The sequence below is a fragment of the Hemibagrus wyckioides genome, linkage group LG09, assembly GCF_019097595.1.
Source record: "Hemibagrus wyckioides isolate EC202008001 linkage group LG09, SWU_Hwy_1.0, whole genome shotgun sequence".
Taxonomy (NCBI): Eukaryota; Metazoa; Chordata; class Actinopteri; order Siluriformes; family Bagridae; genus Hemibagrus; species Hemibagrus wyckioides.
Window position 1 is genome coordinate 2,167,986 of NC_080718.1, and position 23,753 is coordinate 2,191,738.

General features: G+C 37.8%; 2 protein-coding genes across 4 annotated transcripts in view; one reads left to right on the forward strand and one right to left on the reverse strand.

The window, feature by feature from the left end:
* Positions 1 to 17,330, forward strand: part of xdh (xanthine dehydrogenase) — a 19,119-nt gene extending 1,789 nt beyond the window's left edge. The window contains exons 3-36 of one of the 2 annotated variants that reach the window (XM_058399693.1): positions 482 to 578; positions 980 to 1,088; positions 1,224 to 1,350; positions 1,450 to 1,511; positions 2,420 to 2,491; positions 2,660 to 2,755; positions 2,937 to 3,078; positions 3,254 to 3,346; positions 3,945 to 4,096; positions 4,342 to 4,435; positions 4,720 to 4,829; positions 4,909 to 5,093; positions 7,440 to 7,602; positions 7,901 to 7,990; positions 8,099 to 8,268; positions 9,033 to 9,159; positions 9,472 to 9,594; positions 11,434 to 11,530; positions 11,774 to 11,898; positions 12,264 to 12,397; positions 12,464 to 12,551; positions 12,704 to 12,790; positions 12,929 to 13,120; positions 13,399 to 13,544; positions 13,644 to 13,725; positions 13,911 to 14,006; positions 14,232 to 14,360; positions 14,590 to 14,664; positions 14,900 to 14,952; positions 15,096 to 15,210; positions 15,450 to 15,515; positions 15,598 to 15,786; positions 16,310 to 16,477; positions 17,170 to 17,330. In XM_058399693.1, the coding sequence (XP_058255676.1) occupies positions 482 to 578; positions 980 to 1,088; positions 1,224 to 1,350; positions 1,450 to 1,511; positions 2,420 to 2,491; positions 2,660 to 2,755; positions 2,937 to 3,078; positions 3,254 to 3,346; positions 3,945 to 4,096; positions 4,342 to 4,435; positions 4,720 to 4,829; positions 4,909 to 5,093; positions 7,440 to 7,602; positions 7,901 to 7,990; positions 8,099 to 8,268; positions 9,033 to 9,159; positions 9,472 to 9,594; positions 11,434 to 11,530; positions 11,774 to 11,898; positions 12,264 to 12,397; positions 12,464 to 12,551; positions 12,704 to 12,790; positions 12,929 to 13,120; positions 13,399 to 13,544; positions 13,644 to 13,725; positions 13,911 to 14,006; positions 14,232 to 14,360; positions 14,590 to 14,664; positions 14,900 to 14,952; positions 15,096 to 15,210; positions 15,450 to 15,515; positions 15,598 to 15,786; positions 16,310 to 16,477; positions 17,170 to 17,220 (3,905 nt within the window). In that variant the 3' untranslated portion in view covers positions 17,221 to 17,330. Of the gene's footprint in view, positions 1 to 481; positions 579 to 979; positions 1,089 to 1,223; positions 1,351 to 1,449; positions 1,512 to 2,419; positions 2,498 to 2,659; positions 2,756 to 2,936; positions 3,079 to 3,253; positions 3,347 to 3,944; positions 4,097 to 4,341; positions 4,436 to 4,719; positions 4,830 to 4,908; positions 5,094 to 7,439; positions 7,603 to 7,900; positions 7,991 to 8,098; positions 8,269 to 9,032; positions 9,160 to 9,471; positions 9,595 to 11,433; positions 11,531 to 11,773; positions 11,899 to 12,263; positions 12,398 to 12,463; positions 12,552 to 12,703; positions 12,791 to 12,928; positions 13,121 to 13,398; positions 13,545 to 13,643; positions 13,726 to 13,910; positions 14,007 to 14,231; positions 14,361 to 14,589; positions 14,665 to 14,899; positions 14,953 to 15,095; positions 15,211 to 15,449; positions 15,516 to 15,597; positions 15,787 to 16,309; positions 16,478 to 17,169 lie in introns of both variants that reach the window. The other variant, XM_058399692.1, reaches the window with a different exon arrangement.
* A 1,380-nt stretch (positions 17,331 to 18,710) lies between these two features.
* On the reverse strand, positions 18,711 to 23,268 carry LOC131359659 (adenosine receptor A2a-like). 2 transcript variants are annotated; one of them, XM_058399695.1, is made up of 3 exons: positions 23,051 to 23,268; positions 22,846 to 22,884; positions 18,711 to 21,684 (listed from the first exon to the last, which is right to left on the reverse strand). In XM_058399695.1, the coding sequence occupies exon 3, from the start codon at positions 21,637 to 21,639 to the stop codon at positions 20,623 to 20,625; it is 1,017 nt and encodes a 338-aa protein (XP_058255678.1). In that variant the 5' UTR covers positions 21,640 to 21,684; positions 22,846 to 22,884; positions 23,051 to 23,268; the 3' UTR covers positions 18,711 to 20,622. The 2 variants fall into 2 exon arrangements, with proteins under 2 accessions (XP_058255678.1, XP_058255677.1); XM_058399694.1 differs by lacking the exon at positions 22,846 to 22,884.
* Between the last annotated feature and the right edge of the window lie 485 nt (positions 23,269 to 23,753).

Sequence of the window (23,753 nt, forward strand, 5' to 3'; positions counted from 1 at the left end):
CGTACAAAAGAGCTCTCAGAAGACCTACGATCAAGAATTTTGTTGACTTCCATGGAGCTGGAAAGGGTTACAAAAGTATCTCTCAAAGCCTTGATGTTCATGTGTCCACGGTAAGACAGACTGTCTACAAATGGAGAAAGTTCTATATATGGATATAATATATATATATATATATATATATATATATATATATATATAATATCCATATATTATGGAGTTAATAATTAAACTTATATATATATATTAACTGAACCTTGTAACTAAAAATTATTAAATTATTATTGTTGTAAATTATCTATAATATAATATATATTATATTATATATGTAATATTCTATTTATAATTAACAAAAAGCCTTTAAATATTTAAAAGAAATTACCTCACAATTGATTTTTTTTTATTTTTTATTTTTTTATAGTTTATTAGTGTTTGCATATTTGATTGCATGTTCCTGTGGTTTTCCTTAACGTTGATGTGACAGTGGGTTTAACAGGCACTAAACTGGGATGTGCTGAAGGTGGATGTGGCGCCTGCACTGTGATGGTGTCCAAGTTCCACCCACAACAGAATAAGATTGTGTATCTTTTTTCATTATACCACGAACAGACTGTATGTCGATCCACCGTTCTAATGGATGGAATACTGCACTTTAAAATAGGTTCATTTCCAGAAAATAGTCTAATATAATATATAATACAGTGGAACCTCGGCATACGAATGCCCTCCCTTATCTGGATAATGGAATGCCATGGAATACTTGGCTTGGGTCAGCCATATAGTTTACATACGCTTCATATTGGTAATATTGGTAATATTTTTTGGTTGCCAGAACGGATTATCTGCATTTGCAGTATTTCTTACAGATTTCGCAATGTTGTATAATAAATGTCTGTATAATAAGTAATCATGTTATATTTAGCACTTTATACATACCTAGTAGAAATAAATTACATTGCTGTCCTTAAATGCCATGTCGCAGACACCAGGCCATTAATGCATGTCTGGCTCCACTATGCTCAATGCATCATTGTGCAGTCACTACAGTAGAAGGCATCGGTAGTGTAGCCAGCAAACTTCACCCTGTTCAGGTATGAAAAGGAAACCTGTGACTTTTTAATATGGTGTGTAACTGAATGTATTGTATGTGTCAAACATCCTTGTATCTCTTAAGATATACAGAGACACTATCTTCTATTATACCTCTATTATATGTGTTTGGGCAGGAACGGATTGCTAAGGCTCATGGATCACAGTGCGGTTTTTGCACTCCAGGATTTGTCATGTCCATGTATGCACTTCTGAGGAACAACTCTCAACCTACAATGAAGGAAATCGAGGAGGCCTTTCAAGGTATGATGATGACCATCATCTAAAAACTCATTTGCTATATGTTAAGATAGTCGTAACACATAATTGTGAGATACTTCTTCTTCGTGTTCATTCATACAGGTAATCTGTGCCGTTGCACGGGGTATAGACCTATCCTGGAGGGCTACAAGACCTTTACCAAGGTAATTTATTGTGCTTATCTAACAGTGTCCCAAGGCCTGTATCATGGAGATGGAACAACAAAATCTGTCCTGTGTGAGCACCAAAAAACCTAAATGTTACTCAGGAGAAGAGGAATTAATGACATCCAAGCTGTTCATTTAATCATCATGACAACTCAAGCAACCATTCACTATATGGTCAGAAAATGTGGACCTCTGAGCATGACACTAATACACCGATCAGACATAACATTATGACCACTGACGGGTGAAGTGAATAAGACTGATGATCTCCTCGTCATGGCACCTGTTAGTGGGTGGGATATATTAGGCAGCAAGTGAACATTTTGTCCTCAAAGTTGATGTGTTAGAAGCAGGAAAAATGGACAAGTGTAAGGATTTGAGCGAGTTTGACGATGGCCCAAATTGTGATGGCTAAAAGACCGGATCAGAGCATCTCCGAAACTGCAGCTCTTGTGGGGTATTCCCGGTCTGCAGTGGTCAGTATCTATCAAAAGAATCCTTGTAAGTCCTTTAAGTCCTGTAAGTATCCTTTAAATCCTTTAAATTGAAAGGTGGGGCCTCCATCTCAGTTTACAGGATGTAAAGGATCTGCTGCTAACATTGGTGCCAGATACCACAGCACACCTTCAGGGATCTAATGGACTCCAAGCCTCGACGGGTCAGGGCTGTTTTGGCAGCAAAAGGGGGACCAACACAATATTAGGCAGGTGGTCATAATGTTATGCCTGATCGGTGTACATGCATGTTGAACATCTTATTCCAAAGGAAGGGCATTAATGTAAAGTTGCCTCATAACTAGAAAGCCACTTCAGCTGCACAGTAAATTGAATAGAAACACAAAATTGTGGGCCTGTTTTAAGCTACAGCGCATTTTATCTCGTGTTTTGTATGACGGATGTATGTAGGATGGAGGATGCTGTGGCGCAAAAGGAAAATCCAAAGGCTGCTGCTTGACCAGTGAAGACCCGACAGAGCAGGTCAATGTGAGCACAACCAATGTGAACAGTTCTGATTCTTCAAATCGACTGCTTCTTGTTTATACAGGAATTCAATTCAGCCACGAACTAATATCAGCCAACATTTCACTTATTTTCTGCAACATTTCCTAATTATAGGTTTCAATATTTTTTCAACATGTTTTCCAGGAAGATTCAAAACATCCAGCTCAACAATTATTTAACCCATCAGAATTTAAGCCACTGGACCCAACACAGGAAATCATTTTCCCTCCAGAACTAATGGTACGTTTAACATGTCAACCAAAATCTGGTTAGGTCCAGTTTAAAATCAGTTCAGTACATTTTTGGTTCTGCATTCATATTTTATTTTGAATTAGTATTTGTTTAATTTGTTAACTTTAGCTATAACAAAACTGAGAGTACAATTATTCATGAACTGTAATTTAAACGTGATTTCCTACAGAGTCTTTCCAAGCGTCCACCACTACAGCTGAGATTTCTTGGAGAAAGAGTTTCATGGATTCAACCCAGCACCCTGAAAGAACTCCTGGAGCTAAAAGCACTGTATCCTACAGCCAAGCTAGTGGTGGGGAACACTGAAGTTGGTGAGGCCTTCAACAAAACGTGTTGTGTCTTAATATTATACTAAGAATGTTATTTTACAAATGTGAATAAATATGAACAGATTGCAGACTTATTTTACCTTGAAAATGAACAATTACAAGATTTGGTAGAAATGGTTTACTCGGGTTTTATGTTTTGATTTGTTCTCCTTTTAAGGTATTGAGATGAAATTCAAGAACTTTCTGTACCCAGTGATCTTGGCACCAACCTCCATCCAGGAACTCAACAGCATCCATTACACTGATACTGGTAAATCTAGCATTTGTGTAACTGCAATCATTAATTCCTGACACTTTAGCAGGAAGATCTTTACACAGTCCTATTCGTGCAATCAGCTAATCATGTGGCAGCAACACAGAGAGTAAAATCATGCAGATACAAGCCAGGAGCTTCAGTTAATATCCATATCAAACATCAGAATGGGGAGAAATGTGCTCTCCGTGACACTGACTGTCGCAAAATAAAAACAAAAATGATCCCATGAGTGGCATATTTCCACGTTTTCCTTGTTTTATGAATATGGATTGTCTATTTTCCATTTTGTCTACTTGGACCTTTTGTAAAAATTTCCTCAGAATAAACATGCTAAATCTATGCACTTTTTATGCACAAACCAATTTTTGGTTGTAGCTTTGGCTGCTTGCTATTTCAGTGTCTAAAATACTAATGCTAGTAATTATGTTAACACGAAAGTTGATAGAATATTGTCAGTAGAATTAAATGTACTAGCTCCGCTTAGATTAAGAACACATTCTATTACGATATCATAACAAACGGTCATTCAGTTGGACTATCATTATATAGTAAATAGTTCCTCATGAAAACTGTGTGATTGTGTGTGTTTTAGGGATCGAGTTTGGTGCATCTGTGACACTGACTGTGTTAAAGGAGGTGCTGTGTGAAATGGTAAACAAGCTACCCAGCTACAAAACGGAGGTTTTCCAGGCCGTACTCGAGCAGCTGCACTGGTTCGCAGGACACCAGATTCGAAATGTTGCAGTATGTCATTTAGCTTACTTATAGTTTATAATTCCTTAAATTATACTTATAATTATACTTATATAATTACTTATATTCCTTATAGTTTACTGAGGGTTCGAAGACACCTGCATTAACATAATGAATTAGTTCTTGGTTTTATTAACCTTTGTAAATATACAATAACATAAAGGATTTTTTAGAAGTACATAAATGGGAAAATTTCTGTGTGTGTGTGGTGATAAATGTCGTGTATTTACTGTCAGGCCATTGGTGGAAATATCATGACAGCAAGTCCTATCTCAGACCTTAACCCTGTGTTCATGGCCGTGGGTTCTAAGCTAACGCTGATATCCAAAGGTAAAATAAGGACTTTTTTTACTCTTGTGTTTATAGTTCAAAGATCAAAGATTGATGGGATATCTGCTCATCCTGTTAAGGACAAATGCTGAGAAAAGAGACTGGAGATAAAATTAAAACAGCGTCAACTGATATCATATATGCTCAGTTGTTATTGCTTGATTATCATGTGGTATACAGTAAATGTCATGCACTGCCTAGGAAAATAAATACTAATACATGTTTGATGACTACTTTTTGGTTCTAAATATCTTATGGTTATAAATCTTGCCGTTTATTTGTAGAAGGAAAACGTGTGCTTCAGATGGACGACAAGTTTTTCACTGGCTACAGGAAAACTGCTTTGAAACCAGAGGAAATTCTTTTGGCTATTGAGATTCCCTACACAAAACAGGTGTGTATTAGCACAACTGAAAGTCAATACAGGGTAAATATGATTTTAAAAATAAAATGGATTTCTTTTTCTTTACAAGGGCCAGTATTGCTCAGCCTTTAAACAATCACTTCGCAAAGAGGATGATATTGCTATTGTCACCTGCGGGATGAACGTGGTCTTCAAGGAGGAGTCCAGTATAGTGAAGGACATCCGATTGAGTTACGGTGGAATGGCTGCTACCACTGTTCTTGCCACAACGACATGCAGTCGACTTATTGGCAGGTAATTCAGATGCTACACCTTCTCTAAGCCATTGATTCCCAACCCTGGTCCTTTAGTACCCTTTCTGCACAATTTAGATTGTTCTCTTATCTAACACCTCCATCTATCCATCCATTTTCTATACCCGCTTTATTCCTAATTAGGGTCACGGGGATCTGCTGGAGCCAATCCCAGCACACATTGGGTGAAAGGCAGGGGAATACCCTGGACAGGTCGCCCGATCTAACACATATGATCAGTTAATGTACAGTCTTTTTAAAGTTGTTTTTAGAGCAGGGATAACACTCAAATGGGCGATTTGAGTGCTGTTAGCTAAGCATTAAATTCAATGGTTTAAACCCTTGAAATGTATGAAACTGCAAACAAAATACAATGAAGTTCTGTAAAAGTTGGCTTCTAAGAAGCATGAATCTGCAGGTTTTTGAACTTCAATCATATTTTCTTACTGAATATGAATACATTTTAGATGGACAGATACAGATAAAAAATACAGGGTTTGCCAAAATGTTTCACAATATATCTTATGCAGACCAAAAGTGTGTATCAGGATTAGGGTCCTGCTGAACACAATAAAAATACATGCGAGTTGGAGGTTTTAGTATCCTTTGGCTGTATCATGTAGGCAAGGTGTGGTAGCTTATTTGTTATTGTGTTGGAATATTGCTCGTTTGAATCCCAGGTCCGAAAAGTAGCCCCTTCTGGCACCTTGAGCAAAGCATTAACCCTCAATTGCTCAGTTGTGTAAAATGAGATCAATTGTAAGTTGCTCTGGATAAGTGCATCTGCCAAATAGCATAAATATAAATATGAAACTTTCCACCTTAGTAACTGCCTGGTCAGGGTCATGGTGGTTGGCAACTTGATGTTTATATTTTGTGAAATACAACCAACTAAATTCATTAAAATACATAACAGGCACCACATGCACACATATCTAGCTGAGACCAGTTATGGACTTGAGCTGTGTTAGCAAAGGTCGAGAAACTGCGTCCAGAGTTCTCTTTTGTAAGAGAGTGTCTTGTAAGTATCTTGAGTCATGATAATCACATGCAAACCTGGCCAGTTGTGTTTCTTGCCTTGCTAGAATCAGACTCACAATCACCTTTATTGCCAAGTACCATGGTTTAAACATACAAGGAATTTGTCTTGGTGTATTGGTGCATAGTAATATGAAGCAGGGAAGCATAAATATAAAGAACCTGTACAAATTATATTAAAATTCTAAGACCTGAAAATAAAATCTCTTTAGAATAGTAGCGTTATTGATCATTTAAAATTAATATTAGCATATTAGTACTATATATTGGTTTCAGAATAAATGTTACTACTTATTACTACTTATTATACACTATATTGCCAAAAGATTTGGGACACCTCTCCAAATCATTGAATTCAGGTGTTGTTTTTCAGGGGTTGGGCTCGGCCCCTTAGTTCCAATGAAAGGAACTCTTAATGCTTCAGCTTCATACCAAGACATTTTGGACAACTTTATGCTCCCAACTTTGTTTGGGGATGACCCCTTCCTGTTCCAACATGACTGCACACCAGTGCACAAAGCAAAGTCCATAAAGACATGGATGAGTGAGTTTGGTGTGGAGGAACTTGACTGGTCTGCACAACCCAATACCTGACCTCAACCTAATAGATCACCTTTGGGATGAATTAGAGCAGAGATTCTGAGCCATTCCAAAACTGGGACGTCTGCCTTTACATGCACATGAATGTAATATGGAGTTGTCCCGCCCTTTGCAACTATAACAGCTTCAACTCTTCTGGGAAGGCTTTCCACAAGGTTTAGGAGTGTGTTTATGGGAATTTTTTGACCATTACACCAGAAGCGCATTTGTGAGGTCAGGCACTGATGTTGGACTGAAGGTCTGGCTCACAGTCTCCGCTCTAATTCATCCCAAAGGTGTTCTGTTGGGTTGAGGTCATGACTCTGTGCAGGTCAGTCAAGTTCCTCCACACCAAACTCGCTCATCCATGTCTTTATGAAGCTTGCATTGTGCAGGTGTCTCAAAACTTTCTGCAATATAGTATATATATCTGAAAATGCAAAATATATTAATTTCAGTTATAGACACTCCACCCCAAGCCCTATCAATGAAATATATTGTTATTATATTAATGTTGCCAGCTGCCAGTTAAACAAAAAACATTTTTTTGACCTTAAGGTACTCTGAAAAATACAATTCCATAAGTTCATGAATTTTATGTGAATGATGCAAACTACAAGATGCAATATTACAGTTTTTTCTATGCTGCGTTAAAAATATGACCAGTGACCAGTCTCACACAAACCTACACACATGTTGATCAGTTCCTTTGCTGTATTCATGATTCTAGGCAGTGGAATGAGGAGCTGATGCAGGATGCTTGCTCTTTCCTGGCTGAAGAGATGACCCTGCCTCCGTCCGCTCCGGGTGGGATGGTGACATATAGACGCACACTGGCTATCAGCCTGTTCTTTAAATTCTATCTCACCATCCAGAACAAATTAGCTAAGGAGGTATGACCATGTTCATTGATATATGAGGTAAAACTTAAGTCAAACTGATAAGACCTTTTTTAAGCATCAATGTACCCGTGACATCCCACAGCATTAACGGTTGAAATTACAACGATATTTAATGACTAATGATAATAAAGGATTATCATTGACAAATAGCTGGGATATATGAAAAAGAGAACACTTGGGGACTTTACTGGAAAACTGTGTGGCCGTAGATCATCACTGATCATTTTCCTGTACATCCAGAATGTTTAAAATACCTTTTTGAAGCTGATACTCCCCTGTGTCTCTTCAGCACCTGTCTGTTGAGAACATCAGACCAGATTATGCCAGTGCTATTGAAATGTTTCACCTCGACTCACCAACCAGTGTTCAGCTGTACCAGGTAGACATGCGTATTTTCTTCATTTTTTTTAATTGTACATGGATATATCTACAGTTATAAGCTATAAGTACAATTACATCAAGTATTATTTTCTACTATCGAATATAGGTAGTCCCTCCTGGTCAGAGCCCAGATGATGTGGTAGGGCGTCCGGTTATGCATCTGTCTGCTCTGAAGCAGGCCACAGGAGAAGCTGTGTACTGTGATGATATTCCTCACTTCGAGAACGAGCTCTATTTGGCTCTTGTCACCAGCACTAAAGCTCATGCTTATATTAAGTGAGTAACAACTAACCATACACTAGCACTGTGTGTCATTAGCCCTTATTATACAACAAGCTTAAAATTTACATACAGTCAGTGACATACAAATTATGCATCATCTCTTGACTGAAACAGTTTTTATATATTATAATAATAATGGGCAGTGATGTATGCACTAATGCACTATGGTCTAAGATCGGAGGCCCATCACTCACTTTTATATATACATATATATATAAATATTTACATATTCTACATTTTATTTTGTCACTCTAAAATCTATTCTAACATACATTGCTCTTTGATTAATTATTTACATATCCCCGCACTCACCACCAAATGGTGATCAAATCAGACGGTGATCAGGAACTGTGACCTAGCGGACAGTTGGGGGTCGACTCCAGGGATCTTCCTCCCATTCAATGCTTTGTTTAAGAGTATCACCTCTAGGCTTTTTTTGTATTATCACAAAATTGTATTGAGAAAGATCTCACACTTTTTTTTGTAGGATTTTTTCTTGAAACAAACTCTGATCAGGGTTGCAGTGAATTTCTGCAACTCTGGGGCACAAGGTTGTATGAAATTCCACAGATTCTTACTTCTGCCTCTTATTATCTGTTTACATTGATCCTACTTTTCAGATCTAATGTACAGGAATGCTGTTTACATGAAAAATAAAATGGAGTATTGGAAGAAATCCTCTCGTCACATATTGCTTTTCAGTACTTTCCCTATTGATTTGCATTAGTCATCTGTGTATTTGGCATGTCTTTTTGCAGATCTATTGATATTGATGAAGCCATGACACTTCCAGGAGTGGTCACATTTGTCTCTGCCAAGGACATCCCTGGCTGCAATAAGACTGGACCTGTTTTTTATGACGAGACTGTCTTCGCTGATGAAAAGGTTACCTGCATCATTTGATTAAAGTCCATTTAATGTTCAGAATAAATGGCACTATGCAGAGTAATGGCACGCACATAGATGCTAAAAATGTGGGAATTTGTTCTGCAAGTGGAAAGTCTGTGTCTCTAGATTTTTATGCATGAAGACGTTGTACAGTAGATTTTTATAGTTTTACTTCATTATATGCAAATTATAGGGATGACAAACTTTATACCTATGAATTGATATGGAGATAATTGATATATTAATAGATATATGGATATATATGGAGATAATGGATATATTGATAATTGATATTTCTCACTTTTCCAGGTCACATGTGTGGGTCACATTGTTGGAGCCGTTGTAGCAGACACACAAGTCCACGCACAGAGGGCAGCCAAAGCTGTGAAGATCACATATGAGGAATGCCAACCTGTGATTGTCACCATTCAGGTATGAGGACATTCCATATTTGTGCCAAAACCCCGAAAAACCCTCACCATTGTGTGTCAGAGAAGTAGGAGAAGTAGGAGTAGTACTTTTATGCTTGAATGTGAGCTGAGTGTATTTTCTGGAAGCCAGCAAAAAATTGAAAAAATGCTTTGCTTTGTTCTACTTTAAAGTGTCTTCATAAAGTGAGCATGAAGTGGTTATATAGTGAGATTATAAAAGTTTGGACACACCTTCAAATTCAATGTTTTTTGTTTAGTGACTTATTTTCTACATTCTAGAACAATACTGGAGAACTGTGAAATAACACACATGGACTTCAGTAATCCATATGTAATGACAAAAAACAGTCAGTTGTTATTTTAAGACACGAAGGTCAGGTGTTCTGGAATAGTTCTTGCAAGAACAGTATTGTCGAGTGCATTTGCAAAACCCATCAAGCACCATGATGAAACTGGCTCACATGAAGACCATCCCAGTAAAGCAAGACCAAAACTGACCTCTGCTGCAGAGGAGAAGTTCATTTAGAGTGACCAGCCTCAGAAATCACCAATTAACAGCACCTCAGATTAGAGCCGTTATGAAGGCTTTACAGAGCATCAGTAGCAGACATATCTCAATATCAACTGTTCAAAGGACATTATTGTGTATTTCGGCCGCCTTCAGCATTGTTTTACAATGTAGAAAGAAATAAACATCAGGAGAGACCATGGAATTAGAAGGTGTGTCCAAACTTTTGACTGGTAGTGTAGGCATATTACAATAATAACACAAACACCGACACTGACAACCACACACACATACACACACACATTCAGTCTTGGTAATACTGGAAGATTCGGATTATTAAGCATGTTTCAGCTTGCTATAATAAGTATTACAGTATACATTGGATATTTATCCTGTCATCCTGATTGATGTTTGTTAGCAGATATATCCTAAGAGGTTATCTGTGAGTTTTGGATTGACACATAAAAGAAATCCTCATTTATTATGCACCTTTTTACTGTCAGAAAAGGAGGTTTCAGATAATTATTAACCTTAATCATGCAAGACCTGAATATCCCTTTGCTTCATGCTGTTTTTCAGTCAGTGTGTGTGTTCAGTAGTGTTGACACTGGATCTGAAGTCACTATTGCGTAATATGACTGTTCAGGTTCTTCACAGAAATGGACATGGGGGGGGGGTTGTTTTTCAGGGGTTGGGATTGGCCCCTTAGTTCCAGTGAAAGGAACTCATAATGCTTTAGCACACCAAGATATTTTTGAACAATTTCATGCTTTGTGAGGACAGTTTGGGGATGACCCCTTCCTGTTCCAACATGACCGCACACCAGTGCCACAAATCAAGGTCCATAAAGACATGGATGAGTGAGTTTGGTGTGGAGGAATTTCACAGAGTCCTGACCTCAACCTGATAGAACACCTTTGGGATGAATTAGAGCGGAGACCTTCTCGTCCAACATCAGTGCCTGACCTCACAAATGCGCTTCTAGAGGAATGGTCAAAAATTCCCATAAACACACTCCTAATCCTTGTGGAAAACCTTCTTAGAAGAGTTAAAGCTGTTATAGTTGCAAAGGGCGGAGCCAACTCCATATTAAACCCAACAGATTTAGAATGGGATTTCATTAAAGTTCAAGTGCATGTACAGGCAGACATCCCAAAACCTTTGGCAATAGTGTATATAAAAGATGTGTGGATATTGTCAGACTTTTCAGAAGATTTTAGATTTTAGGTGATAGTGCATGTTGAATAAAGTGGCCCAAGGTACATCTGATGAATTTACAAAGACAATTACATGGTTCTTACTTTGCTTTTGTTTAAATCTTCTCTTGTACAGGATGCCATTGCCAATCAGTCGTTCTACCAGCCAGTGAGAACTATAGAGAGAGGAGACCTTATGCTGGGCTTTCAAGAGTCTGATAACATCCAAGAAGGTATTATAGCACCTTAAATTTTCGTGACGGTCCTTAACTCAGTAGCCTTAATCTAGTTGTATTTAAAGAGTGAATGAATTTATATTTAAAAGAAATCTTAAGTAGTAACTTTATATTACATGATGTCTGTTCCAGGCTACTGTATATGCAGTAGGTTGATGTATGTCTGTAACTATACTTCCTCTGACCCTCTATACTCGCATTAGCTATATTCTGAATGATGTTCTTGTTTGATGTTCCCAGGTGAAATACACATAGGGGGACAGGAACATTTTTACTTGGAGACAAACTGCACACTCGCTGTCCCTCGAGGAGAGGATGGTGAAATGGAGATGTTCGTGTCCACGCAAGCGGCCACCAAAACACAAGTAATCAAAATTTTATTCAGTTATTTTATTGTCACTGCTGGCATTACTCACTGTCCTGAACTGTACTTGCACAGGACTCATTAAAAAACTCTGATTTGCACAGGAGCTGTTAAAAACACTCAGACTCTTAAACCTTATTGCCTTTATATTTTTAGTATTAAGTATTTTTTTATTGTTTACAGTATTACATGCCTTATTACCTATGTTTGTGGCTCTATCATCATCATCAAAATGAAGAATTCATTTTTAAAATAAAGTTTCATTATATATTGTTTTTTTGCAGATGCTTTTGTGTGATTTTGGCTTAGAAAGGTTTTGATTTTTATACAGAATGCCATTTTTTTTTTTTTATTATTTGCTTCTAGGCACTTGTTGCCAAGGCATTAGGCGTGCCAGCCAGTCATATTGTATGTCGGGTTAAGAGAATGGGAGGAGGATTCGGAGGAAAAGAGAGCCGCAGCACCCTGCTCTCTACAGCTGTGGCTGTTGCTGCTCAGAAGTAAGAAACAAATGATGTTTATATTTTTATCATTAGTACTCCGCTGATATAATATACCTTCTGTAGAGTCAAGAGGCCAGTCCGCTGCATGCTGGACCGTGATGAGGACATGCTAATAACTGGAGGTCGGCATCCATTCTTTGGACGTTACAAGGTATGAATGTAATTTATTCCTGACTGCTAAAAATGATCGTCATTAAAGAGACAGTCAAAAGTCAAAAGATATATCCTTCTTGATTTCATGATTGTTGTGTTGATAAATCATTTTAAAAACTTCTCAGATATCCCATCATTTTCTTTCTGAAGGTCGGCTTCAAGAAGAATGGAAAAGTGATGGCTCTTGATGTGACCCTCTACTGCAATGCAGGAAATTCCTTGGACCTTACCTTGTCTGTGAGTATCAGAAGGAGAACATTTATCCTCAGGAATATATCCACATATCTCATTAATCAACCCATATTTATGTAATATTATTATTTTGTAACTCAGGTTCAAGCATAACAGCCTTTTTTTTTTTTTGCTGTCCTTCAGATTATGGAACGAGCGCTCTTCCATATGGACAACTGCTATAACATTCCTCATATTCGTGGGACCGGCTACATGTGTAAAACCAATCTGCCTTCCAACACCGCATTTCGGGGCTTTGGTGGGCCTCAGGGAATGATGGTAGCGGAGAGTTGGATTAGTGATGTGGCTCTGGGTTGCGGTCTCCCTGCTGAACAGGTTTAGTTTGGGATTTCAGACATTTAAAGAAATCAGTTAACGTGTTATTAAATCATTGAGATTCTATCGCTTAACAAAGCAAGGGGTTGGCATTGGCACTGTAGTAATACAACCACCTACAAAACACAGATGTTTCTTTATAATGAAAATTATAAATCAAATCTGTTCCTTTTTCTCCTGTTCGCAGTGACAGCATTGTCAGTATTGTAGACTGTTGTAAAATCCTCCAAAAACCTCATTTTTGCCATAATTTTTATTGCATATCTTTAAACCTGCAGGTGAGGAGGATGAATATGTATAAGCAGGGAGACTTAACCCCCTTTAACCAGTGTCTGGACCAGTTTACCATAGATCGCTGCTGGGAGGAATGCATGGCCATCTCAGACTTCCAACAATGGAAAGCCAAGGTGGAGCAGTATAACAAGTGAGGGGCTACATGATATTTATAACATGAGAGCTTTATTTGTTTATTTGAAATAAGAGATTCAAGATTGTAAGTGATGTTACTGTTATTGTGATGCAGACAAAATCGCTGGACCAAAAGAGGGTTGTCCATCATTCCCACAAAGTTTGGCATCAGCTTCACTGCAGTCTTCCTCAACCAGGTTTGTTTCGTTTTGTACAGTGCCTGGCATTCTGTAGTGTTAGAACCTGCAACTGAAATTGACTTACTTGAGATTTTTATGATTTATTCAATTCTAAAGCTAATACAAATCTAAAACACAAAACATATTACAAATTAAGGCGTGTGTGTATTTACTGTATTGCTAAATATATTTTTTTTTTCCAGGCAGGAGCACTGGTTCATATCTACACAGATGGTTCAGTCCTTCTCACTCATGGTGGAACAGAAATGGGACAAGGCCTGCACACTAAAATGGTTCAGGTAGTGTAAAAATGAGATACTCAACAACCAGGGCTTGTACATGTACCTCTACTGCAGTAGGCAAAACACAACTGTGTTAGAGATCTTTTCTATGCATTTTCAAATTGTTGTATTAAATGAGGAAAATAAAGCAAAGTAGACGCATTTAAATAAGTGGGTTCAGACTTTTAGATCCCATCTATATTAATATTTAGCATTGTTACTAAAGTACATGGTGTTTCGTAGGTTGCCAGCCGAACTCTGGGAATCCCCAGCACAAAGATTCACATCAGTGAGACCAGCACTAACACCGTCCCAAACACAAGCCCTACTGCTGCATCTGCTTCCTCTGACCTCAACGGCATGGCTGTCCATGTAAGAGCATGTTACTCTACAGTAATTAAGAATCTGATACACGGTCAGTAGTTTAAGGAGGCTTCACAATAGAGTTAATGAGTTAATAACTCCAGAGAAAAAAAACCTACTAGGGCAATTGGTCCTGACACTGATCAGTGCTGGATTAAATGTATTGCTATATTTAGGCAGATTGAAATGGCTGCAAATTGGATTCTGAAAATAATATTTATGGTATAATGTCATACAGAATGCATGTCAGACGCTTCTGCAGAGACTGGAGCCGTACAAAGCCAAAAACCCCAAGGGCACCTGGGAAGACTGGGTCTGTAAAATGATAAATATCCATATATGTTCACATTTTTTTCCTGAATAAAATGATTTTACTGAAAATCAAACTATCCAAATTTCATGTGGATAATTATATGGCTGATTCCACTGTGTTTGAATTCAATACATAAATACACTGATATATAATGTATTATTACAACTAAACCAAGCTTTTTCTCTGGGGCAAAGTATTTTTATACATCATAGAAACCTTATTTCTTTCTTTGTAGGTAAAAGCAGCTTATTTTGACAGGGTGAACTTATCAGCCAATGGGTTTTATAAGTATGTTAAACTTATTTATTTATTTATTCATTCATTCATTTATTTAATGATTTTTGACCTTTTCTTGTTTAAATGATGTGCCCAAATAAGCAGGATTTTTACACAGGATTGACTACAGGACGTTTTTTCCCCTCATTCTGCAGGACTCCAGATATTGGCTATGAGTTTGAAACAAATTCTGGCCGACCTTTTAACTACTTCTCTTATGGTGTAGCAGTATCAGTGGTGGAGCTGGACTGTCTGACTGGTAGTCACAAGGTAAAAGCAACTTCCTTATTAGTGAAGAATCACTTACCGTTCAATTACATAGTAATTTACATAACATCATTTTACATGTTACTTAACTTTTGCTTAGCACTGATGTCATTTGGATGAAGATGACTAGCTCCTGCTATCATTCTTCACTGCTGGCCATTTCTGATATGCTTTTACGCATATGTTCGTGATGTATTCATGTGTGGTGACAAAATTATCCAGAACATCTTTCACTCCCTTAGAACCTGCATACTTCAATTGTTATGGATGTGGGCAAAAGTCTGAACCCAGCACTGGATATTGGTCAGGTATATACTGCCTCTTAATCAGATTGATCTGTTAGCTTGGCAGCGCTCTGTGTTTTGTAGCTGGCTTGTTCTTTTTGTGCAGGTGGAGGGTGCATTCATGCAAGGTGTGGGTCTTTTCACCCTTGAGGAGTTGCGCTACTCTCCCCAAGGTTACCTGTACACCCGTGGACCTGGGATGTATAAGATTCCTGCATTTGGAGACATTCCAACTGAACTGAAGGTCTCACTACTTAGAGATGCTCCTAATGAGAAGGCCATCTTCTCCTCCAAGGTAATACTGGCCCTCGTGGTTTATTGTTTATGGAGTTTCAGTCATCCCCAGAGGTCCAAGGATTTTTTTTTTTTTTTTTGAGTAAATCAGAGCATATATTTATTAAAGTTGTTGGTTTTAGTTATTGTGGCCTTAAATATCAGCACCTTGAATTGAATGGGTTTCTTCCTAACCTCAATAACACAAACAAATAAGACTGTAAATAATGTCAGCTTGAATCTAGCAACAATTAAAAAGCTCTCTTTTGTGGTTGTTTGATATATTTTGATAAAATATTAGTTTGCGTGACATTTCTGCAACGGCAATCTGGTTTGACTGAATAGTTCTAAGAAATACACAAAATATTGTACAGATTCAGTATTTCAATAATTAAATTGTCTTGAATTTTAATTATGTACAATGGGTACTGAAAGGGTAACTGAAAGGTAAAGGGCACTGAGAGGGTTCACTGTATATATCTATAATTATCTATTATGAAAATAAGACATAATTCATTCTTTTGCTATTATGTCACTTTAATTAGGCAGTTGGAGAGCCTCCACTCTTCCTGGCAGCCTCAGTCTTCTATGCTATCAAAGATGCTATTTCAGCAGCCAGGGCTGAGTCTGGCCTCACAGGACCCTTTAGACTGGACAGCCCTGCTACACCCGAGAGAATACGCAACGCTTGTGAAGACAGATTCACCAAACTTGTAAGTTTCTATTTTTGAATACACATTTTAATTTTAACAACATTGATAAGTTATACACCGATCAGGCATAACATTATGACCACCGAGAGGTGAAATGAATAACACTGATGATCTCCTCATCATGGCACCTGTTAGTGGGTGGGATATATATTAGAGGCAGCAAGTGAACATTTTGTCCTCAAAGTTGATGTGTTAGAAGCAGGAAAAATGGACAAGTATAAGTATTTGAGCGAGTTTGACGAAGGGCCAAATTGTGATGGCTAGACCACTGGATCAGAGCATCTCCAAAACTGCAGCTCTTGTGGGGTGTTCCCGGTCTGCAGTGGTCAGTATCTAACAAAAGGAACAGTGGTAAACTGATGACAGGGTCATGGGCGGCCAAGGCTCATTGATGCATGTGAGGAGCAAAGGCTGGCCCGTGTGATCCGATCCAACAGACGAGCTACTGTTGCTCAAATCACTGAAGAAGTTAATGCTGGTTCTGATAGAAAGGTGGCAGAATACACAGTGCATGACAGTTCAGGGCTATTCTGACAGCAAAGGGAGGACCAACACAATATTAGGCAGGTGGTCATAATGTTATGCCTGATCGGTGTATATCAGACACTGCAGTCATAAATATCAAGCAGTAAATTGTCATAAACAATGTTCTGTCATTATCTGATGCATCTCTGTTTTTTGGTTTTTTTCAGTGTCCTCCGTCGGAGCTGGGAACTTACACACCATGGGACGTGAAGGTGTAAGGCACTTACTTCTGTTTCAACATCCACTGAGACTCACTGGTTTTATCTAAATGCACAAATGACTAAAATATAAAATCAGATTTACACTGGATATTAAAAAAAAAAAAGTCTACACACCCCAGCAGGTTTTTGTGATGTAAAGATTGAAACATTAAATTTATCTATCAAAATATTGTACACATACAATGCTGTTGAAAGAAAATTATACGAATCTTTGTATAATTCAGTGCACAATGATTAATAACAGATTAAGTGGCTATGTTTAAAATCAACCAATTATCAAGCTCGTGTGAAATAGTAGTTAGTACACACCTGGATTCAAATCACTCTACAAAACCATTTCTAAAGCATTAGATATAACAGAACACAATGAAGACAGTCATCAATGAGTGAAGTAAATATGGTACAACAGTGACGTTACCAAGAACATGACACGGGCAGGCAAGAGCAATGAGAAGACAAAGAGAAAACTGGTCATGGAGGCTATCAAGGGACAGGTCCTACAAGGGCAGGTTGGCAAGATGCAAGCCTTTGTGTGTGATGAGGCCAATAATGAACTTTCTGCGAAAACAACACAGGACACAAGAACGCCATACCCACGGTGAAGCATGGTGGTGGCAGCATCATGTATTGGGGCTGTTTTTCTTCAGCTGGATATGGGGCGTTAGTGAATAGCGCCAAGTACCTGTCAAGCTAGAAAGCTGAAGCTGATCATAAAGAGGTCTTTCACCTTTTAGCATAACAATGATCCAAAGCACACATCCAAATCAACAAAGGGTTGGCTTCACCCACAAAATAAATGGCCTAGCTGGAGCCTAAACCTAAATCCTATAGAAAATCTGTAGGGGGGACATGAAGAGGCCTGTGCATAAGAAATGCCCTTATAATTTGACAGAACTGGAATGTTTTTGCAAAGAAGAGTGAGGAATATTCACTTTAAATCAAGTCAAGATGAAGCTGCAGAGTGCTGTAATAAAATCTGAAGGGTGCATCAACTAAGTATTAGTTCAGGGGTGAGTACACTTATGCAATTAGGTTATTTTGTATATATATTATGTATGGGTTTTTTTTTCAGTGCATTGTACATTAGGTTTACATTAACAGCGGAATTGTTCTGTCACGATTTATCTTTGTTTCCTGTTTTACATCACAAAAACCTACCCTAGCTGTGTGAGCTTTTTATATCCATCTGTCTACATACAGATGTCTTCATCTACATACACACTATATTTAAATAATCTGTTATGAATAGATTATTTTTGTACGCTTAATATGTATATCTTGATTTATCAAACCTCCCATTGATCATCCTAATTCATAATTTTATTAAAAAAAATAAATAAATAATTAAGGTTATCATATACTGTATACATCTTTAGTACTTGAAGTATTCCTAAAATTGAACATGCTGTAGGAGGTTTTTAACCATCATGTAATTAATACAGGTATAGTATTCTATACCACCTTAGCTAAGCTAAGCTTTCGTTCTGGTAACTCAAGCACTTTTGAAGCAAGTTTAACACATTTGATAGAAGCAACACATTTGATCGAAGCGCACAAGGATCGAATTTTTTTAAAACAGCCGCTGGAGTTCAGATCACACATTTTCTCTCTTTTAACTGTGAAACTTGTTTCCAGGTAACTGATTGTATTTTATTTTTTAACTAACTGAATTTCTGGTTCCTTTACTTGTATAAGTCGGCATGGAGCTAAGAAAAGAAGTCACAGCATCGTCTCTTGCTTTGTTAAAGGGTAATAAAGGTCAACTGTTGTCCTCTCACGGGTGTGAATTTACTCTCTATTTACCTTCGATAAGTTTATGGCCGTTTTTATGAACGTAAAATCGGTGAAAAAAAATTCATAAGAAACTTTGATACATAAAGGAAAAATAAACCATTCCATACGTCGCTGATTATTTCCCTATATTAGCACCTGGGAATATTATCACTTGCATAAATAAGACAAAATAAAGCTGGAACACTTTGTGCTTCCGTGCAGTTGAATTTGGCCGAAGAAAATGATGTTAATTCCTAAAAATCACAAGGTGTACTTTTTTTTTTAATTAAATTTACATTAAATCTTACATTATATAGTTGAGCATCCTTGTCATTGCAGTGCATATAAATAAATTGCATATTAATTTATGTACAAGGTAATTTTACCTAACAAACATATATAGTGTATATTAATGCAGAAGTAATAAGGCAACACAAGACTACACAAAGTTGCTATAGAAACGGTAAACTTCAGAGGCACCAACCATCTTTGCTACTTCCTCACCAGCTTTATTTCTCCTCATAATATCTCTATACACAATTAATGAGAGGTCATGTAAGGCAGGATACAGTGAACCAGAGGTTATAAGTTTCTCTTCCATTCATTTTCTATCTAATCCTTCATTTTATAATAAAAAACAAGATTAATGTATGTATATATATGTATATATATATATATATATATATTACTTTATTGCACATTACAAACTGTAACAATAGCATTTTGTGGAACAAATCTTTTAACATAACCTCTTTTCAACTCCTGAACTGGTTCCTCAACCTTAGTTACATCACTCAGGTTCATAAATAGTATCAATCAGATGCCATGTGGAGCTAGAAGCTAAAATCTAGACAAAAAAAGCCAGAATAATAGATCTCCAGTTCATATGATGTTAATGAACTTGACTTGAGTAAAAAGAATCACTTGACCTATTTATACACTATATTTCAAAAGGTATATGGACTCCTGAGTACTGAACAGCCCAGAACTTCATTGGTTCTATATTTCAAAACATAAGCATGTAATCCTGTGAAGGGTTGGCACCCTGTCCAAGGTGTCCCCCACCTCGTGCCCCGATTTCCATTGGGACTGGTTACAGGTTCTCAGTGACCCTGGACCCTAGGATAAGCGGTACAGAACATGGATGGATGGATGGATGGATGGATAGATAAGCATATAAAAATAAATATATACCTGTGGCATAATTTAGACCTAACCAGACACTTAGCAAGGACCACTACAAATTCAGGTTAACTATAATGATCTTTGTCCCATGTGTTTCATACTTGAGCATGTTTTTGCACACAGCACAGGAAATTAAAAGTATATTTTCCTGATTCCTGTAGACCCTATTATGATCCTATTATTAAATAAATGACCTTTTTGTCAGTCTTATCTGGATTTGTATTCATTTAGCATGCGTTATCTGTTCGGTCTTAACAATGCATTCATATTCAGTAATATCTCTAATATTTATACTTACAGACTTTTGAATAACAGCATTGCTGACACTTGAACACACAACATAAACTTCCCAAGCACGATAATGTAAGCTCTTTTGTGTATGTACTTTTATTTCTCCTTATAAGTAGTTTCTAAGTGAGAGTACCGTTGCACATGCATATATTATCTCGCGTTTGTGTTCTTTTTGGAAGTCGCAATGCTGTCAGTAGTATCAGACAGTGGAGGAGTAACTCGACAACAAAGGAAAATGCCTTTGAAAGCCTGACGGAATGATTTCATCCTATAGGCATAGAGCAGAGGGTTAATAGCCGAATTGGCATGGGATAGGATGACTGCTGTCAAAATAAGTGGCAATGGCACTGTGCAGTGTGGACAGAACTGCTGCAAGCAATTCAAAATGTGAATTGGCATCCAGCAAAGCACAAAAAGGAAGATGAGCAGGAAAATGGACGTGGCCTTTTTCGCTTCACGTCTCATGGCTGAATTGTGCCTAGCCTGCGCTTCTAATGCACTTCGTAATGCTGCGATCCGCCTCACCTGCCTCCTCACGGTTATGAAGATGTGAGCATAAATGAAAAACATGGTCAACAGGGGAACTAGAACGCAACCAAAGAAGTTGAAGTAGACCATGAATTCAATGTCCACCACACAGACAAAGAAGCAGTAGCTGATGTGTCTGGATCGGTTCTTAAAGCCTAGCAGTGGCACTGAGCTCAAAAGGAAAGCGAGAATCCAGATTAACAGTATGACCAGCCTAGCGTTCCTTGGCTTCAAGAGCCTCTGGTAGTGGAACGGCATCAGGATCGCTACATAGCGCTCAATGGCTATCGCTAGCAGGCTGAAGACAGAGCTCTGGGTTAGCGTGATAAGCATGTACACAATAGTAGCGCACAGGTATATATTATTGTGGGGGAAACCCAGGTCTGTCATAATAGCACAGGGAATGGCCAGTGTGCCTACAAAGAAATCAGCTGCTGCCAAAGAAACCAAGAAGTAGTTGGTGACGGTACGGAGTTTCTTGTTGCACCCCACTGCAATGCAAACCAGTAGATTTCCGGATGCAGCCAGAATGGATATAGTCACTTCAGCCGCGATGTAAGCTCCGTGAAAAAACTCTTGCTTGGGAGGGATGACTGTATGAGTTGATCCATTCGCAGTAACCACCAAGCAGCTATTCATAGTTCCAGTCAAGTGGACCTCCTCAGCTCCAGTGCAGAGTCATGGCTGGAATGACAGGAAGAATTCAAAAGCAGTTTAGGTTCATTGTAAACCTCATAATTAACTTGTTAGTTGACCAATTTGAAGTGCACATTATTGGAGAGCTGATTAGATGTTATCCTTCTGAAAAAGCATATTGCCATTGAACGGTTCGTTTTGTACTCACCTAAGGACATTTGCTCTTTTCAAATTCAAAACATTCGTGTCTTATTGTTGACTGTCAATATAGATACCTTTATTAGATTTTGTCACGTTATCCGCCAGCCATATGTTCCTGCCTAGTTTTCCCCTGGCTATTGTATTGTTTGTTTATTCAGCCTTTAGTTCCTTCATGTCTGCTGGAACACCTCAATAAGTACTGTAATGATATTAACATTTAATATTAACTATGCACTGTGAGGGGATTGCCTAAAGCATTTTGTATCTAAAAGGCATTATTATTATTATTATTATTATTATTATTATTATTATTATTATTATTATGTCTCAGATCCGGCTTCTGCAGCTCTACTGGAAGATGTTGAGTTCCAAACAGAGCTTAAGTACCGTAGACTTACATAGACAGGTGAAAAATAACAAAATGGGGAACATTCATGCCATTGTTTTCATCAGGTTATTTCTGTAGTTCAGTTGTATACACTCAAATACTTTATTAGGAACACCAGCTCATCCATTCAGTTATCTCATGTGGAAGACAGGCTGGCTTGATTATTTCAGAATTTCCTGCTCCCAGGGAATTTTCACAAAAAATTATGCAAAGCATCAGGCAAGAAAACATCCAGTGAAAGCCAACTCTGCAGAAATGAAGACTGGCCAGACGGATTGAAGCTGACATGAAGCCTACAGGAACTCCACCACAGTAACTCATCCAATCTTTACAACTGTGATGAGCAGAAAGGTATCTCAGAATGCACAATATAATCCTTGAGGGCTGCAATAGCAAAGGACCACATGTGGTTCTACTTCCTGACACCCAAGAACAGGGATCTGACCAATGATCATGGACCAGAATCTCAAAGGAATGTTTCCACCTTAAGGAAAACACCTTATTTAAGGTTCTTGTTTTAAGGGCAAAGGCAGGGTCCTACCCAGTATTATTATGTGTTTCTAATAAAGCTGCTGGTGGGAAAAAAAGAAAGTAAAAGAAAAAGACATCAGCATCGTTACCTTGGAGAAACGTATTTTCTTTTGTCTTGATGTTCTTCCCTATACACATAGTAATACATATTTCAGCATATTTTTAAGATACATTAGCTTTGACAAGTTGTATGTATGTACTAGTTTAGACATTAATGGTTGAAATCAGTTTATTAATTTTATTCAAATTAAATTTTATAATTTTCAGTACAAGATTGGTGTGTAAATGTGTTACCTGTGGCTTGCATCTGAAGGTCCACAGAGTCCAAGCAATTAGAGGCGTAATAGACTTTTCTAGGATGTGATATATCCGTATGAATCATTTATCCGATTTAAGTCACGTAGGATTTGATATATATCCGTTGCAGCGGTCCAGCTGACTCTTCTGTTTTGACCACTCTATGTTCTATGAGATCCAGACTCATGCACACTAACAAACAGCAAGGGATGAATGAATAGTCTAATGTAAGCCTGTGTGGTGATGAACAAGTTGAGCAAGCTGATCTGAGCTGGTTGGATGCCGCTTCTTCTCACGTCCCACCCCTTTTCTGCATGTATAGCCTCTACAAAACTGAATTTGTTCAATATGAGTAAGGTGCAAATGATGCAAAGTTGTAAATGAAGTATAAAGCATTGAGTTTTAGCAGTGTCTTGTGTTCATTATATCAGCGTGGTTTGCAAGTTCTGTATCTTATACTACAAATCCAACTAAACACATCAGATACTGCATTATTGGCTAGAAGATTTAATCTTGTCCTTATGAAAAAGCATATTGTCATTCATTGCATAAACGCGGTTTGTACTGACCTGAGAATATTTGTTTTCAGATTCAATACATCGAACTTATTGTTGGTCGTCGGTATAGATAAGTTTATCTGAAATCCGACTGCAATATTTACCTGGACAAAGTGTTTCTCCTGGCTATTGTATTGTTTGTT

Coding starts and splice junctions, on each gene's coding strand:
- LOC131359659 (XM_058399694.1), bottom strand. CDS start 21,639: ATGAATAGCTGCTTGGTGGTTACTGCGAATGGATCAACTCATACAGTC.